This window comes from Mauremys reevesii, linkage group 13 (genome assembly GCF_016161935.1).
Source record: "Mauremys reevesii isolate NIE-2019 linkage group 13, ASM1616193v1, whole genome shotgun sequence".
Lineage (NCBI taxonomy): Eukaryota > Metazoa > Chordata > Testudines > Geoemydidae > Mauremys > Mauremys reevesii.
Genome location: NC_052635.1, coordinates 17,424,897 through 17,443,223, shown reverse-complemented (window position 1 = coordinate 17,443,223; position 18,327 = coordinate 17,424,897). Strand labels below are relative to the sequence as shown.

The 18,327-nt window shown below is 48.2% G+C and overlaps 1 protein-coding gene across 3 annotated transcripts in view; it reads right to left on the bottom strand.

The window, feature by feature from the left end:
* The window catches only part of ERGIC3 (ERGIC and golgi 3), a 54,393-nt gene extending 37,446 nt beyond the window's left edge, over positions 1–16,947 (bottom strand). For 2 of the 3 annotated variants that reach the window (XM_039498244.1, XM_039498246.1), the window contains exons 1-4: positions 16,790–16,947; positions 6,378–6,448; positions 4,647–4,734; positions 1,893–2,012 (exon numbers count right to left, since the gene is read on the bottom strand). In XM_039498244.1, coding sequence (XP_039354178.1) covers positions 1,893–2,012; positions 4,647–4,734; positions 6,378–6,448; positions 16,790–16,877 — 367 coding nt within the window. In that variant the 5' untranslated portion in view covers positions 16,878–16,947. Of the gene's footprint in view, positions 1–1,892; positions 2,013–4,646; positions 4,735–6,377; positions 6,449–16,767 lie in introns of all 3 variants that reach the window. The other variant, XM_039498245.1, reaches the window with a different exon arrangement.
* Between the last annotated feature and the right edge of the window lie 1,380 nt (positions 16,948–18,327).

Genomic DNA, 18,327 nt, shown 5'->3' with positions numbered 1-18,327 from the left:
TAATGACTCTTAATCACGTTACCATCCTCTATGCAACCAGAGTGTTGGGCCCGTGAACCCAGCATGGCTGGGGCTTGGAGGTGTATACTGGGGCTCATAACTAAGGCTCCGGTTTAATCACAGGTATTATTAGTAAAAGTCTTGGACAGGTCACGGGCAATAAACAAAAAGTCACAGCCAGTGACCTGTCCATGACGTCTACTAAAAATACCCCTAACTAAATCTTAGGTGCTTGGGGAGATGGGGTGCTCCAGCAGACACTGCTGCTCTGGGGGTGGGGGGACGGGATCCTCTGGCGGTCACTGCAGCTGGGGGGGGGGGCGGAGCCGCCTGGGGGCCCCGCTGCTGCTGCTCCCGGACCTCTGCTCCGGGCAATGCAGGACCAGCTGTCTGGAGCCATCCAAGCAGCAGCCAGTGCAGCTGGCCCCAGGGCCGCCCAGCTGCTCGGGTGGCCCTGGGGTCAGACACAACAGCTGCTGAGCTGCAGTAGTCACAGAGGTCCCAGAAAGTCACAGAATCCATGACCTCCGGGAAAGACTCGTAACCTTACTCATGACCAAGACTGGCTTGTAAGCAGAAGGGGCTCTGTGTGCAGGAGGTTAAGGAACTTGCTGTAGGGGAGACAGGATTCTCCCACCAACCCTGAACTTGATCAGACCACAGACCCAAACTGGAGACGTGATCAGTCTCACAAGGGATGGGTGGGGGTTGTGTTCAGGTATTTGTTGTTTTGCCTAAATCTGTAACACTCTTGTGCTTTGTAACAGTAAACTCTGGATGTGGATAAGAAGTTCTTACACATCCCTTACTTTAATTGCCCCTGAAGAATTAAACAATAAACTAGAGAGGTCCACAGTGAGTTGGAGTTCTGGTATAAACAAGCTGCTGGGGAGGCTGGGGAGTGAGGTCTGGCACAAGTCTTGGGGCCAAAGGCAGTTGGACTGCAGAGTCCTGTCATCCCAAAGAGGGCACAAGAGAGGAAGTCTGTACCATGGGAGTGCCCAGGAGTCCAGAACTAGAAACTCTATGTGGACGCTGCTCAGATCCAGTTGCCTTGGAAGCATGTGGGATCCAGAAGTGGATCCAGTGCAGCAGACTGGTGATCATCCAGTAGGTTGGCTGGTATATCTTGTTACCTCATGAGTGTGACAGTCAGTGTGGCTCATGAACATGGATGAGCTTTGTGCCCTTCTGGTCACGAGATGCAGACATCACTCCTCCCCCGCTGCATTTATGTTAAAGCTCTGGGCCCACACCCACATTAGCCTTTTGATCCCTAAGATTCCCCACCAGTGCTAACTTCACTGCAACTTCACTGACAGTATCAAAAGTGTGAACTCCAGTAAGACAGAACGCCACCATGTCATGTAGACTTGCTCTGAGCAGAGTCGGGGCATGATGGTCGAAGCTCACCAGCATCTTGTCCACACTGGTGCTCCCTGTACTAATGTTAGCAAAGGGAATACATTTTAGAGGAAAGAGACTAGTGTAGGCAGTCTGAATAGCTGTCAGCTTCTGTGCAGACATGTCAGCTCCAGAGCTGAGGGCAGCCTCTAATGTATTCCAGCTATGCAACGACCAGATCCTATGAAATCCCAAAGACCAAAAAAAGGAGAAAATAAATGGCATGGGGTGACAGACACCCTTAAACCAGGCTCAGTCATAGCCTCGAGCAGGGCAGATCCCTGAAGAGCACCCATCTCTGCACATCCCACACCAGTGCACTTGAGACAACAGCATTACACTGCTGTGAACTCTCTGCTCAGAGTTCAAATACCCTTCGGCTGACACTTCAGTCCCAGGGATTTCCTATGGAAGGCAACAGAGGAAGACCAGTGGCAGTCAGGCCATTAGAGCATCCAACAGAGGAAGGCAGCAGGACGTTGTACTACCGTGTCTCTCGGCCTCCGGGGTCACAGGATTGCCATCTTTATCCAAACGTTGTTTAAAGAGATTGTGCTCCACATCTAGCTGCTGCTCTCCTGCCACATCCATGGCATCAATGCTCAAATCTGAAACCAGCAAGCAAGGGGAATTAAGGCAGGTTCTTTGTGGTCTGAGATGGTGTATGGAAGCAGCAAGCCAGTGAGAAACCACAAGCCTATTAACAAAGGGAAGATCACCAAGGCAGGAATCTAGGAGGAAGACTTCATCTGCAGATTAAGTGAAAATCAAGGAGTGGAAGGGGACTGGCATAAGAGGCTGCATTGTGGTGGCTGACAACCTCAAGGTGACTCCAAACTGCACCCCTGCATTTCAATCCCTCCTGCAAACAAGGCTTTTGCTGTCCAAGAGGGATCCTCTTCAGCTAGCTCTCATATAAATCATATTTTCACCTGGGCAGATAAACTCAAGCTAAATAACCTGCTGTGACGTTACTGATATAATCTGGGACCATATAGAACATGGTTGCAACCAAGGTCCTGTAGTGGCACAAAATCTTATGTAAAGGGTGTCATATAAGGTGTCTTAGACCAGGTTATGGGTTGCTGGTTATGATTATGCTATCTGTACGCATGTGTCATTTTTTTAGTTGAAGTTATGAATATTGGCTCTATACTGTCTGTACTTCAGACTTATGCTATGCTTCTGGGTGACATCCCAGACAATTTGGTGTTAGCTCTGCCTAGCCTGCTTGATGGCCCATTAAAGACCATCAGCTACACAACTGACCCATTGAGAGGAGGCAGATACGCCTTGTAACTCAGCAAAGTATGCAGGAACTTGCCCATGTGACTCCAGACTCCATTTTGCTGTAATTTTCCACAGTAAGAACAAAGAGGTGTTCTTACACCTGGAAAAATGCCTCATCGCCATCTTGTCTTCAATCCTGCTTCTTACCTCTGGAGGCACTTTGCTACAAATGGAAGCTCTACACAAAGGACTGAATGACCCATCCCAGCTGGGGATGTGCTCTAGAGACTTGATTTGAACCTGCAGTTTATTCTATCACTGCTACAAGCCTGAACTAAGAACTTTGCCATTACTGTATGTAATTGATTCCATTTAACCAATTCTAGCTCTCATCTCTACCTTTTTCCTTTTATGAATAAACCTTTAGATTTTAGATTCTAAAGGATTGGCAACAGCGTGATTTGTGGGTAAGATCTGATTTGTATATTAACCTGGGTCTGGGGCTTGATTCTTTGGGATCGAGAGAACCTTTTTCTTTTATTGGGGTGTTGGTTTTCATAACCATTTGTCCCCATAACAAGTGGCACTGGTGCTGATACTGGGAGACTGGAGTTTCTAAGGGAATTGCTTGTGTGACTTGTGGTTAGCCAGTGGGGTGAGACCAAAGTCCTCTTTGTCTGGCTGGTTTGGTTTGCCTTAGAGGTGGAAAAACTCCAGCCTTGGGCTGTAACTGCCCTGTTTAAGCAGTTGGTCCTGAATTGGCACTTTCAGTTGGGTCCCGCCAGAACCGCATCGTTACACCTGCCCAACCCTTTGCAGATACCTCAACTTGCTGGTAAAGCTTGAATTCACTTGGAGAACTCCCCCACCATTCCAATCCCAGCCGCTCTCCCCTGTGGCCCCTTTCCCATTACCTTTCACCAAAGTGTTTCAGATAGTCTTTGCTGGGCCCTAGTTTGTTACTTGGGGGGCTTGCCTGCTACTTGGGGACATGTAAATATCTTTCCAGGGGAAAGAAGCTGCCAGACTTGCTGGACTGTCCACTCCATCTTAAACATAGATGGGGAGGAAGTCTGAGATTGGAGTAGGGGAAGAATCCTCCCTAGGGTGATGGTATCTTCCGCAACTACATTTCAATGGGGTGATCTGAGACAGAGCACACAGAACTGCCCACCTTACTAAAAACAGAATAGAAATTGCAGTGTATACTCGAATGGTGGGATTTTTAATCACTTTCACTTTGCAGTTAAATTACCAAATACCTATTCCTCAGAGGAAATGTGAGGCTCCAGTGTTCATACTTGAGCTATCTGTGATCAAGGGTCTGAAAAATTTTTAAGTGTAAAAATAGTCTCCCCCCAAAAACAGCACAAATAGCTGAATGGATTTAGTTGCAACAAACCTCACAATTCAGCTAAAAAGTATTCAGACCAATAGAAACATTTTGGAGGAAGTTATTACAGAGTGAAAAATGTTTCACACGACATCAGTAACATAACTGATTTGGTTCCACGTGACATAAACGTACACGTTCAGAATTTAAACACAAGAGTCAAGAAAGTAGCTGGTTCCAAGATCTACTCTACAGTGACTTCCATAATAGACTCTGCACATTACAAAAATTAATGGCAACTGGGACAAGCCCGTGGAAGCAAGTCAGCATTATACTCCTTTCAAACAGGCTCTTTCTTCTTCACATGCAGGTCTCAAAGTACTTTACAGCAGTGGATAAAGAGCTTTATCCTCATTGCACAAATTAGGAAACACACTCAGAGAAATGAAGCAACTGGACCAGACTCCTACTGTGTCAAATGACAATGCTGGGAACAGAATCCAGGAGTCCTGACTGAATTCCCTGTTCTAACTACAGGGAAATGTAATTCCTTACTGCTGACAAGAAAAGCAGCTCAATAGCAAATCGAACTGCTGCGTGCACTGACTGGCCAGTGTGCTCAACCTCCAGCAGAGAGTGAAAGCTCCCTTCTTCTCAACTCTTTAGCAGACTTACTTACAAGCACAAGGCATATGCGGAAAGACAACATCTATATTAATCTTCAATTTGTCTCCTCTCGATTTGTCAACGTACAGTTCAGGGTGAACCTAGGAACAAAGAAAACAAAAGTCTTATTCCACCTGGAAGTACATGGCAAGGCCTTTTCGCTTGCCTTCTCCCCATCCCAGGAGCCTCTCTACAGGTGCCATGCCACCATACTTCCAAAGGCCTCCTCCACATGGGGTGCACAAGCTGGCACCTTCCGCAATGCTGTGACAGAGCAGTTGAAGCAGTTTCCAAATCTGGCAGTGCTTTTACCATGTGTGATGCTCCTAGACAGCAAAGTGATAATTTGGGGCTTTAAATTAAATAAAAGCAATTTAAAATATTTTCCTTTTTGCAATTTCTTCCCTACTAGGGAGTCTGTAAGTGGGAAACTGGTGGCTATCTCCTACTGGTGACATAGGAGAGTGCTCCCTTCACAGCAGAAGCTGGAGGAACCAGCAGCCCAGTATGACTTCTGCTGCCTTCTCCAGGCGGGGGATCCAGGCCTTAGTGGAGTTGACAGGTACAGAAAATCCAATCAGAGACACAGGAAGCCAATGCTAGGGTGACCAGGAGGGGAAAGAGGCTCCCTGCAGGGCCAGTGCCCATCTTTTTTGAGATAAGCAGGGAGGAAAGAGGAAGGGAGCAGCAACAGCTCACTAGTTGGGCTTTCAGCAGGGTCGATGCCAGCTCAAAACACAGTAAAGCAAAGTGTTACTGCAAGTCACTGATCCTACTTCCTTCCCAGTTCACAACAGAACTAGACCAAGCACTGCAAACCGCTGGCTCTGTGTGGCAGGAACATATATTAAATTCTAGCCACCATCACAGCAACAAGGCAGGTCCTCTGAGCCACGTGGGCTGCGCAGCCTAATGACCCAAGACAATAAGGCTGTCCACGAACACAGGGAAGCATTGCTAGTGGCCAGAGTCAGTACAGCAGCCCTCGAGTGCAGGACAGCGTGGCCTAGTGGCCAAATCCGGGGCCATCACCAAAGGAGGTGGCGGCCAGGGTAGGGGGACCCGAGCCCACCCGAATCCACCGGGTCCTGACTCAGGGCCCTAACAGTGGCAGAGAGGTCCATCACTGGGTCAGCAGGGAAATCCAACCACAACACGCTGACCTTCCACAGGTGGAAGATACCACTCACTCCACCTCCCTCAGTCACTTCCTACTGGGCTTCCTGAAGCTGCAGTATACAAACATCAGGGTCTCTGGGCTCCTTGGCACAGGTAACTCCCTGGGATTTCGACTCCAGCCAGCCAGCTGTAGGCCACAGGCCTCTGGTCTGGGCCGTGGGATCTCTGGCTCCTGCAGGCAAGGGCTGTAACAGCTCCTGGGCGGGAGCTTCCACCAAGCGTCCTTCTTCCTTACTGAGCTGGGCTGCTCTCCTTTGTACTAGCACAGGAGTTGGAGCATGCAGAGCATGGTCTGAGGGGCAAGACTTCCTCCACTCAGGGTGTGGGATTAACCCTTTCCTGCCTAGTGCAGGGTATGCACACCCCATCACACCATGGAAAAGGCAAGACAATGTGCAGTTACAGAATGGTCTTGTGCCTTGCAAAACTTGGGAGCCTGGCTCAGCTGTTGACAAACAGTGGAACCTGGTTGAATATGTGGCCCTACCTGCTTCCCAGGGCTCCAACGGGACAGCACAGGGAACACATAAACCCCAAAAAGACAGCAATACAAAGCTCTACTTACTTCCTTAGTGAGGTAGTACTGCAGCTCTGAGAAGAAAAGCAGGAGCATGATAAGTCCACTGATTACTGTCACTGCAAATGGAGAATGACAAGCATTACCATGGGCTGTGGTGGAGCAGCTCTGGGACTCACTAATCCACTACCTGACTCCCATAAAGAAAGCAGCTGGCATTACAGCAGGTGAGAAGAAACCAGGCTGCTCATGAAAATCGCTATCCTCCTCCCGTGTGCTCTGTAAAAAACACATGCTGATAGCCCAACTCAAATGCCAGTTAGACAGTAGATCTTGAAGGCTAGACCACAATGCAAATCTTTAATCCCTGCATTTCAAAGTTATTAAAGAGGAGAGTGAACCAGTACTGAATACCAAGATAGGAGCTGTTTTCATTCATTTGGGCACAGTCCTCCTCTCCCGGCCACCAAAGGAAACATTTCACATAGAAGAGATGCTTTCTGGTGTGGCTGCAGCCCCAGCTTGACTACGATCAGACCTTTATTTGGATAATGAGAGCATCCACAGTCACAGTAGATAGGATTAAAAAAGAACATCAGAATAGTCATACTGGGTCAGACCAAAGATCCATCAGTATCCTGTCTTTTGACAGTGGCCAATGCCAAGTGCTTCAGAGGGGATGAACAGAACAGGTCATCATCAAGTGATCCATCTCCTGTTGCCCATTACCAGCTTCTGGCAAACAGAGGCTAGGGACACCGTCCCTGCCCATCTTGGCTAATAGCCATTGATGGACCTATCCTCCATTAACGTATATAGTTCTTTTTTGAACCCTCTTATGGTCTTGGCCTTCAAAATATATTAAATATTGCAAATATATTATAGGTGGAGCTGGTAGCACTGCCTATATTTCAGGCTGACTGACATGTCCCATTACAAGACTCTGTTTTCAGTTGCTTATAACTTTAACCATTCAAGACAAAAATTTCCATGCTTGGTGTCTGCCTTAGGCTGAATTTGTTTTTGGAAAGTTTCAGCTAAAAGGGTTCAGCCCTTTCTGGAATGAAATTAGGGAAAATATGTTATTCTGCCCAAGCTAAAAAAATCTTACAACCATTTTGTTCAGACACAGTAGAGCCTCTATGCTTTGGAACAGAGACGTGGAATTTGGGGTCTCCCTTGGGTCAGAGAGGTACCTTCTAACATCCCCATGAAAATTCAGCCAAATTTGGCCAAGCTATAAGCCTCTGAAAAATCTGTTTGTGCATGCTCAGTAGAGACTTGTTAGAGTTTGACAACTAAACTATCCAAAGATTCCATCTGTACTGAGCGTGCTCCATCCCCTCACAGCTCTGGTGTGCAGAGCAACTGAGCATGCTTCAGTCCCATGCTACAGTGGCGGAGTGGGATTGAGAGAAGGGCAGGGATATGGGAGAATATATAGTGCAGGACTCTGTGTGGGGGGGTGTGTGTGAGAGAGAGATAGAGAGGTTGGACAGCAGCTGCGGGGTGGGGGAGGCAGAAACCTCTGAGGGGATTGGATAGGAGCAGAGCAGAAAGGGGGCAGGAGCAGGAAGATGGGGGGATGGATAAGTGCCAAATGGGAGGAGGTCCTAAGGAGAGGGCAATGAGGCCAGGCTGGGCACACAGGGGCAGAGGAGTCTATAACCAGCAGAGCACATTCCCCTCCAGAACCTGGAACTGAACCCAGCTAGCGAAAAGGGGGCAGCAAACAGGCAAGCTTGAGAGGGAGTTTGGAGGGAGAAAGAATACAATCACCATGATTTGGAAAGGTTGCATTGCCAATGCCAACACTGCTCCTGGCTCTTCCACCTGCATCTGAACCCAACCATGGGTGCCTGGTAACGGAAGATGAGAAGAAGGTGGAGCTGCTCAATGCCTACTTTGCTTCAGTCTTCACACACAAAATAACATATGACCCGACAACTAGCAAAGTTACCATCGACAATAAAGGGGAAGGCATGCAGATCAGGACAATAAAGAACACATCAGAGATGTTTTAATTACAATGAATTCAAGTCAGCAGGGCCTGATGCTATTCAACTCAGCATGCTGAAGGAATTAGCTGTAGAAATCTCAAAGCCACCTGGCAATAATATATTCAACCTCACTGATGACAGGAGTGGTCCTAGAAGACCAGAGAAGGGCTAACATAGTGCCCATCTTTAAAAAGGGGAAAAAGGAGGAGCCAAGGAACTATAGACCAATCAGCCTGACCTCATTACCTGGGAAGCTATTAGAGCAACATATAAAACATTCAATTTCCAAATACCTGGAGGATGAAGGGGTGAGCACTAGCAGCTAGCATGGATTTACTAAAAACAAATTATGCCAAACTAGCTTGATTTCCGTCTTTGACGAGGCAACTGGTTTGATGGATAGGGGGAATGCAGTGGACATAATATACCTGGACTTCAGCGATACTTCTGACACAGTCCAACATAATATTCTCTTAAGTAAGCTGGAGAAACACGGGCTCAGTAGAACTACCATTAAGTGGATATATAATTGGTTAAATAATCGCAAACAGAGTGACTATTAATGGAAAGATGTCAGATTGGAAGGAGGTCTCAAGTGGGGTTCCACAGGCATCTGTTCTGAGTCTGGTGTTATTTAACAACTTTATTAATGACCTGGATGTAAGAATAAAGAGCATACTGATAAAATCTGCAGATGACACAAAGCTAGGTGGGGTTGCAAACACTTTGATGGACAGCTCTAAAATTCAAAGGGATCCTGATAAATTGGAGAACTGGACTATACACAACAAGATGAAATTCAGCAAAGACAAATGTAAGGTGCTACACTTAGGGAAGAACAATCAAATGCACAAATACAGAATGGAGGAAAACTGGCTTGGCAACAGTACTGCTGAGAAAGATCTGGGAGTTGTGGATCACCTCAACATGAGTCAACAATGTGACAATTGCAAAAAAGGCAAATGTGATTTTGGGATGCATTAACAGAGGCATAGCATGGAGGCTTTCAAAAGGAGGCTGGAGAGCCATCTGTCTTGGATGCTTTAAACACAACAAATCCTGCATCTTGGCAAGGAGTTAGACTACATGACCCTTGCGGTCCCTTCTAACCCTATGATTCTATGAAAATGGAAAATGACTGCAAAAAAGGAAGATCAGAAGACGGTGGAGCTGCTCAGTGCCTACTTTGATTCAGTCTTCACACAAAAAATAACGTGACCAGACAACTAGCAAAGTAACCAGGAGTAACTGCGAAAAAGGATCTGGAGTTATGGTGGATCACAACCTAAATATGAGAGAACAATGTAACACTGCTGTCAAAAAAGCAAACCTCATTCTGGTATGTTGTGATGAGGTGTTCCACCCTATCCCGACTCACCACTAGGGTTAATGAGGGCCAAGAAGGAGGCTAATTAACCCGACAGGGCACAGCTGAGGAGAATCAGGCAGGCAAGTAATCCCCTGAGTGAGTGTGGGACCAGCTGGGAAGGAATGAGCTGAGCAGGACATATAAAGACAGAAAATTGGAAGCAGCAGGGGCTGCTGGGAAAGGGCAGACACTCCCAGGAGATGGGAGGAATGCTTGGAGACTACAGGGGTGTTGGCTGCAGTCATTCCCTTGGAAGAGGGAGGAGGCTTTGGGAACTGATAAACCAAGAAAGAGAAGGGGAACCAGTGGTAGAAAGCAGCCCAAGCAAAGAGCAGTGAGGGTAGAGGAGGACAGTCTGGACTGGAACCCAGAGCAGACAGCAGACCTGGTTCCCCTACCAGCCACTGGGGGAGTGGCACCAAGGCAGTGAATGGGAAGACTACCTAGGACTGCTGAGGAACTATACCACAGAAGGGAGAACTCTGAGTGACCTAGCCAGAGGACTGAGGCATGGAGAGGATGCTGTGATTCCTGAGACAGAGAAAGGGGCTGCAGGCTGGACAGCATTGGAGCAATGGCATGCAAACCGCTAAATAGGGGTCTACTGAATGAGCTAATGTCCAGAGTGACCAGGTGGTGCCAGACCAGCAGTGAGTGGTGCACCCCATGACAGATGCATTAGCAGGAGTGTGGTAAGCAAGACACAAGAAGTAATTCTTCCACCCTACTCAGCACTGATAAGGCTTCAAGTAGAGTATTGTGCCCAACTGTGGGCACCACATTTTGGGAAAGATGTGGACAAATTGGAGAAAGTCCAGAGAAGAGCAACAAAAATGATTAAGGGTCTAGAAAACATGACCTACGAGGAAAGATTGAAAAAACTGGGTTTATTTAGTCTGGAGAAAAGAAGACTGAGGGGGGGCATGGTAACAGTCTAGACATATGTAAAAATTGTTATTCTCCTTATCCATTGAGAACAGGACAAAAAGTAATGGGATTAAATTGCAGCAAGGGAGATTTAGGTTAGACACAGAAGAAACTTCCTAACTGTAAGGGATAGTTAAGCATTGGAACAAATTACTTTGAGAGGCTGCTGAGCCTCCATCATTCAAGGTTTTAAAAACACATCTAGACATGAACAGTCCCAGTCTTTTTAATCTCTCCTCATATAGAAGCTGTTCCATACCCCTAATCATTTTGATGCCCTTCTCTGTACTTTTTAAAATTCAAATATCTTTTTGAGATGGGGTGACCAGAACTGCACACAGTATTCCAGATGTGGGCATATTGTGGGTTTAGATAGTGCCATTATGATATTTTCTGTCCCTTCCCTAATGGTTCCTAACATTGTTCGCTTTTTTTGACTGTCAGTGCACACTGAGCGGATGTTTTCAGAGAACTATCCACAATGACTCCAAGATCTTTCTTGAGTGCTAACAGCTAATTTAGACCCCATCATTTTGTATGTACAGTTGGGATTGTTTTTCAATGTGCATTACTTTGCATTTATCAACACTGAATTTCATTTGCCATTTTGTTGCCCAGTCACTCAGTTTTGTGAGATCCCTTTGTAATTCCTTGCAGTCAGCTGTGGATTTAATTCTCTATACATGTGATACATAACTCTGAGCTACAGACATTATTCTAGCCCATGGCAGAGGATTACTGAGTTTACCGCAACATCTGAAATCAATGAGGGTAATTATTGCAAATCCTGGGACAGGTAAACTACTCCAGAGAAGTACTACCCTTTGGAAGGTACACAGATCGGTTCAGCCGTGATCCAGGAGACAAAGAAAGCACTTGTGGCATAAAGGATAAGCCTGAACTGGCTGAGGTACCTCTGATCCAAGAATTGACATGAAACTATAATCAAGAGGCCAAAACCTTGTTGGAAGGGTGTGAAGGACTGGAACCTGCCAATGTCTCTGTGTCAGAAGATGGGCCAGTAAACTAGCATGCAATGGAGACTGTTTATTGCTTTATTATGTTTTCTCTGTAATGCTTTTGTTCTAAATAATTGATTTGTGGTTTGTGGAAACTGTCTGGTCACTGACAACTCTGGCATAGTCCCTGGCAGAGGGGTGCTGGATGAAGGGACAGGGATGCAAGTCCCTACCCGGTCAAAGGTGAGGTCTGGTGCCCCTTGAGGAGACCACAGAGGGGGCAGAGATGCAGTTAATCCTAGAACTGAGAGATGGTGCTCTGGGGATGAATAAGCTGTTGTCTATAGGACCCCTGCTGCTTCAACTGTTGCAATAGTTGGAAGGCATGTTCTATTTGCAGGTACCAGGATAGGCGCGTCTAGGCCCACACAAAACTAAAGGTCTGCCTCCTCAGCTAAGGGGGAGGAACCACTAAGCCCAACCACAAGTGAGTACATGGGACAACAAAGGGGAAAACAGAAACGGGAGCGAGGTCAAAGGTTAATAATCAGGGAACTAGAAGGGGGCACTGAACAGAGACCCCTGGTCTGTGCCCACCACTCGTCAAAGGCATCTAAAGAATCTGTGGATACTGCCTGGAGGAACTCTACCTCGAGCCATGATCAGACAAGGGACCGGAAATAGGCCCCCACAGTCAGAGTACCCCCATCCAGCTTTCTCCTCCTGGAGTGATGGATGGCCATCTTGCCCAGTGCCAAAAGGAGGTCGACAAGGAGGTCCTGCAACTTTATAGGATCATGGATGGGGTGTGCAAGAATTAGAAAGTGTGTGGAAAAGTGCACTTAACCTCAATAAGAGATTCTGGGGGAGCCAGAAGAGGAACTGCAACCTTACAAACTCTACACAGATGTGTGCCAGGTTCTCCCTTTCACCACACAAGGGACAGGTGTAGGGAGAATTCATGAACTGTGTCAGGTACTCACTTGTGCTCACAGCTCCATGGAGGAGTTGCTAACTAATATTGCTGGGGGATTGTGGAACCAGAGTAGAGTACAGACTGGCCCACCCTCCTTAGGTGGCAACAGGTCCCACCATTTAGTGTTAGGGTGGGACACAAGGGCAGGGAAGTGGATGGTGTACATGCTTGCGCTTCACGTGTTTTCTGGGTCCAGTTCAGAGGTGGACTGGCTGGATGTCGTTCAGGCAACTCAGGTTGGTTTGTCAGGGGCAGCCAGGGAGGCTCACGGGGCAGGGGCACAATGAGGAGTTCCAGAGGCAGGTCAGGAGCAAGACCTGCTTGAGGAAAGCAAAAGAAGCAGGAGATAAGGCCTCTCAGCAAGGAAGTTGGGCAGAGAGCCCAGTTTAAGAATAAAGGACTGGAAGGTGGGCAGTGGGGCTTCTGGAGGAAGCTGGGAACTAACACAGAAGGTCAAATTGAGAGAGACAGAGCCTGAAAATAGGGTTCACTACCCCAGCATGGCTGGGACTCTGGGCTGACCAGACTGGACTGTGCTAAGCTTCACTTCTCTGTGCTAACCTAAGGACTTCCCATGCTGTGTGCCCAGGGACAAATAAACCCAAATGATTTGAAACCACTGTTAAGTGTCCCTTTAAATACTTCGTGAGGTGCATTAATCCCTGCAGAGCGGACAAGTCTCTCCCAGGGGTCTGTCTCAGTTTGACTCGCTGAACAGAGCTCACTGTATAAAGCAGGAGTACTGCAGCCCCAGAGGTTCAATCTTAGGAGGCAGCGAGGCCGGGTGGCCTACCCTGAGGGAAGAGCGAGACCTCTGGGGGTCTGGCACATCAGAGGGGTTCCTCCAAGAGACTGTTCCAAAGCTGGGGGTGCAGCACTGATCTTGTGGCTCCATAACACTATCTATTCCCTGAATGAGGCAAGGGTCCTGTGGAAAAAATAATATGGGATCACGTAATTAAAGACTGTATCATAACACACACCATTGGCAGAGGGAGGAGGATTAAGGTTCTATGGTAACCTTAATTCTGATATTTCCTAATTTTGGAGGGCTTGACTTGGCCACTTTAATATTCTTTTAATGGGGTGGTTTTGGCTCTATTATTTAAACATATATATTTGCATAATCAAACCCTCCTGCTTTAGGGCAGCATAAAGCAAACCCTTTTGCTTTAGGGCATCTTCCCTATATGCTGTTTATTCCATAATGGCCCAGTGGGAGGTTTCTTGTTCTTTTCTCTGCACTAGTTTGTATTGGCCACTGTCAGGAACAGGCTATTTGACTGACTGGATCACCACTTTGCTCCAAAATTCTGCACTACAGAAACCTTACATATGAATACTTGGCTCTCCTATACAGCAACAAACAGACAGGTCTTTCTTATAGCAAAACACAGTCTCTTATGACTTACTTTGGTCAAATAGATAAGATGTTTAAGGGTGCCTGCAGGACTCCCAGAACCTCACTATACCTAAAACTCCCAAAACAACACAACAAACAAAAGAACAAGAGCTTACTGAGCCTTGCCTGGGAGGATGACACAGACAGAAGGGAGTCACAGCCTTTATTTGAAATTTTAAATCTGAAGTGAGGAGTCAAAGGGCTATTCTACACTGGCAGCGCTTTAATGTGCCTTGTGTGGTCGTGGCACAGTGCTGGGAGAGAGCTCTCATAGACTTTAAGGTCAGAAGGGACCATTATGATCATCTAGTCTGACCTCCTGCACAATGCAGGCCACACAATCTCACCCACTCACCCTAACCTATGTCTGAGTTATTGAAGTCCTCAAATTGTGGTTTGAAGACTTCAAGCTGCAGAGAATCCTCCAGCAAGTGACCCATGCTACAGAGGAAGGCGAAAAACCTCCAGAGCCTCTGCCAATCTGCCCTGGAGGAAAATTCCTTCCTGACCCCAAATATGGCGATCAGTTAAACCCTAAGCATGTGGGCAAGACTCACCAGCCAGCACCCAGGAAAGAATTCTCAGATCCCATCCCATCTAACATCCCATCACAGACCACTGGGCGTACTTACCTGCTGATAATCAAAGATCAATTGCTCAATTAATTGCCAAAATTAGGCTATCCCATCATACCATCCCCTCCATAAACTTATCAAGCTTAGTCTTAAAGCCAGATATGTCTTTTGCCCCCACTACTCCCCTTGGAAGGCTGTTCCAGAACTTCACTCCTCTAACGGTTAGAAACCTTCGTCTAATTTCAAGTCTAAACTTCCTAGTGTCCAGTTTATATCCATTTGTTCTTGTGTCCACATTGGTACTAAGTTTAAATAATTCCTCTCCCTCCCTAATATTTATCCCTCTGATATATTTATAAAGAGCAATCATATCCCCCCTCAACCTTCTTTTGGTTAGGCTAAACAAGCCAAGCTCTTTGAGTCTCTTTCATAAGCCAGGTTTTCCATTCCTCGGATCATCTTAGTAGCCCGTCTGAACCTGTTCCGGTTTGAATTCATCCTTCTTAAACATGGGAGACCAGAACTGCACACAGTATTCCAGATGAGGTCTCACCAGTGCCTTGTATAACGGTACTAACACCTCATCATCTTTGCTGGAAATACCTCGCCTGATGCATCCTAAAACTGCATTAGCTTTTTTAACGGCCATATCACATTGACGGCTCATAGTCATCCTGTGATCAACCAATACTCCGAGGTCCTTCTCTTCCTCTGTTACTTCCAGCTGATGTGTCCCCAATTTATAACTAAAATTCTTGTTATTAATCCCTAAATGCATGACCTTGCACTTTTCACTATTAAATTTAATCCTATTACTATTACTCCAGTTTACAAGGTCATCCAGATCTTCCTGTATGATATCCCGGTCCTTCTCTGTGTTAGTAATACCTCCCAGCTTTGTGTCATCCGCAAACTTTATTAGCATATTCCCACTTTTTCTGCCAGGTCTCCCAGCGCTGTAAAAAAACCCACCTCCATGAGAAGCGTGGCTCCCAGCGCTGGTACCCTGTTTACACTGGCACTTTACAGCACTGAAACTTGCTGCGCTCAGGGGGGTGTTTTTTCACATGCCTGAGTGAGAAAAAGTTGCAGAGCTGTAAATTGCCAGTGTAGACAAGCCCAAACATCATGCCCACTGACCATCTTCAGAGTTAAAAGAAACCAGGTTCTGGGGCCTGAGTGGAGACTGAACAGCCTCTATCTACCCTACCCATCCCTCACTGCTGTTACTGGCTGTGCTGGCACTGGTCAGGTTACTCCTCAAAGCAGGGGTGGAAGAAGGAACAGAGAGAGGACAATGGGAAAGGGAAGCAGGGAGACAATCAGAAGGAAGGTGTGTGTGAACAATACAGTGAGGGAATATATGCCACTCCTAGCCCATTTATTACCACCTCTGGCCCTTAACTCCAGCTGGAAACATCACTCTGGCTTTGGGATGATCAGACACTATCTGCCCTATATGAGGGCTGGATGTTCTGCTGTGTAAGTGATGACATGGACGGGGAGGCTGGGATTGTTGTGTTTCTGGGTTGAGGGATGAGTACTGCTCTAGGACTGAGGAGTGAGTTTGGACAGTTTGTTTGGATGGGTATTGATGGTTCTTACCATGCGGGCAAGGGAGGTGGCTCTTTTCTTTTTACACAAGCAGACGTCCTTTATTCCAGCTTTGATGGCCACGGGCTGGAGTGGGTTAGATGACAACCTTTCCCCTGCGCATGGGGTGGTTCACCTTAGTGACTAGGGAGGTGAAAGACGCTCAGGGAGAAAGAGATAAGAATGTAGCTGGACTTGAAACGACCTATTCTTAGCCTTAGCGGGAGAGGAACAGCTGGGTTGTTATCCCTGCAGAGCGAGGGGGTGTTTTTCTCCCATCACGTTCTGTATTTGAGGGGGTTGCAGGTTGGGCACTGGGGGGCGGGGCTGGTTAAGGGAAGGGGAGAATTAGGTGGTTTTTGTAGCAAGCCCGCTGGCTCCTTGCGGAGGTGCCCGGCTACACGTGAGAGGCGGCGGGGAGCGCTGGGGGGCGGGAAAGCCTCGCTCCGGGCGGCCGAGGGCAGGGCTCCAGCGTGGGGCAAGAGAGCGATGGCCCGGGAGCCCCACACCCCGGGCTCGCCTGCCCCGCACGCTGCACGGGCTCCGACCGGGGCCCGCAGCGAGCGCCCCAGCGGGGGACGGGCTCAGCCAGGGGGACCTGCCAGCTCCACCCGCCCCCCCAGGCCAGGCCCCTCACCGAGCGCGCCCCCGCCCCTCACCGATTGCGCCCCCGCAGGTCTTGACCCGAAAATCCTCCAGCGTCTTGGGAAACGCATCGAACCGCTTCAGCCTCCACAGCGAGTCCATAGCGGCGGCGGCGACCCACTTCCGGCCGGCAGCGACCCCACTTCCGGCGCCAGCCCCCGCCTGCTGGGCGGAGCACTCCGCTGTGTGCCCCTCCCCCCACCGCAGGACGCCCTGGGAGCCCGCCCTGTGCTGGGGGCGGGGGTTAGTGACGTGGCGAGCCAGAGCCTCGCGCCTGGGCGGTGACATTGGGGGTGTTGCGCGCTGAGACTGCGGGTGTTGGGGGCGGGGTCATTGGAGTGACTGTGGGGTAACAAGTGGGGTGGGGTGACGGGGAGGGTCAGTGGGATGTGGAGTGTTGGGGTGAGACTGGGTGTGTTTGGTGACACTGTCAGTGGGGTCTCATAGGGTGACAGTGGGATGTGGAGTGTTGGGGTGAGATCGGGGAAGCTGAGGGGTGACGGTGGTGGTGTGTCATAGGCAGAGGTGAAAGTAAGCCAGTATGGGGTACCGGTAAAAAAAGGTGCAGTAGTGTACCAGGAAATAGTGGAGCATTCGGTACTGACTTATTTTCACCTCTTTTGGCTGCATAACAAAAAGTTCAAATTCAGAGCTAATAAAAGCTTGGAAAGGAAAAACTCATTGTCACATTTGTTTGTTGTTTCTCTCCCTCTCCTCCTTTATATTCAATGTATATGACTGAAGATTGCCTCATCCAGGGGGCAGAAAAGAACTGCCCTGGCTTTGGTCACCCTCCCCCCCAACAACCAAGACTAAAATTAACAAGGATGCCAGAAATAGCTCCAAATCCCACGACCACAGGGTGAAAAGACGGTTACTCACCTTTGTAACTGTTGTTCTTTGAGATGTGTTGCTCATATCCATTCCAATTAGGTGTGTGCGTGCCGTGTGCACACTCGTCTGAAGATTTTTACCCTAAAACACTCGGTGGGTCAGCTGGGTCGCCCCCTGGCGTGGCGCCGCTACAGCGCCAGATATATACCCCTGCCGACCCAACGGCCCTTCAGTTCCTTCTTGCCGGCTACTCCGAAAGTGGGGAAGGAGGGCGGGTTTGGAATGGATATGAGCAACACATCTCGAAGAACAACAGTTACAAAGGTGAGTAACTGTCTTTTCTTCTTCAAGTGCTTGCTCATATCGATTCCAATTAGGTGATTCCCAAGCCTTACCTAGGCAGTGGGGTTGGAGTGAAACGTTGCAGAATGCAAAACTGCTGAGCTGAAGGCTGCATCGTCTCTAGACTGTTGAACCAATGCGTAGTGTGAGGCAAAGGTGTGAATCAATGACCAGGTAGCCGCCCGACATATTTCCTGGATGGGGACATGCGCCAGGAAGGCGGCAGAAGAGGCTTGCGCCCGCGTAGAATGGGCGGTGAGATGGCTAGCGGGAGTGTGAGCCAATTTGTAGCATGTTCAGATGCAGGATGTCACCCAAGATGAGATCTGTTGGGAAGAGACCGGCATGCCTTTCATGTGGTCTGCCACCGCTACAC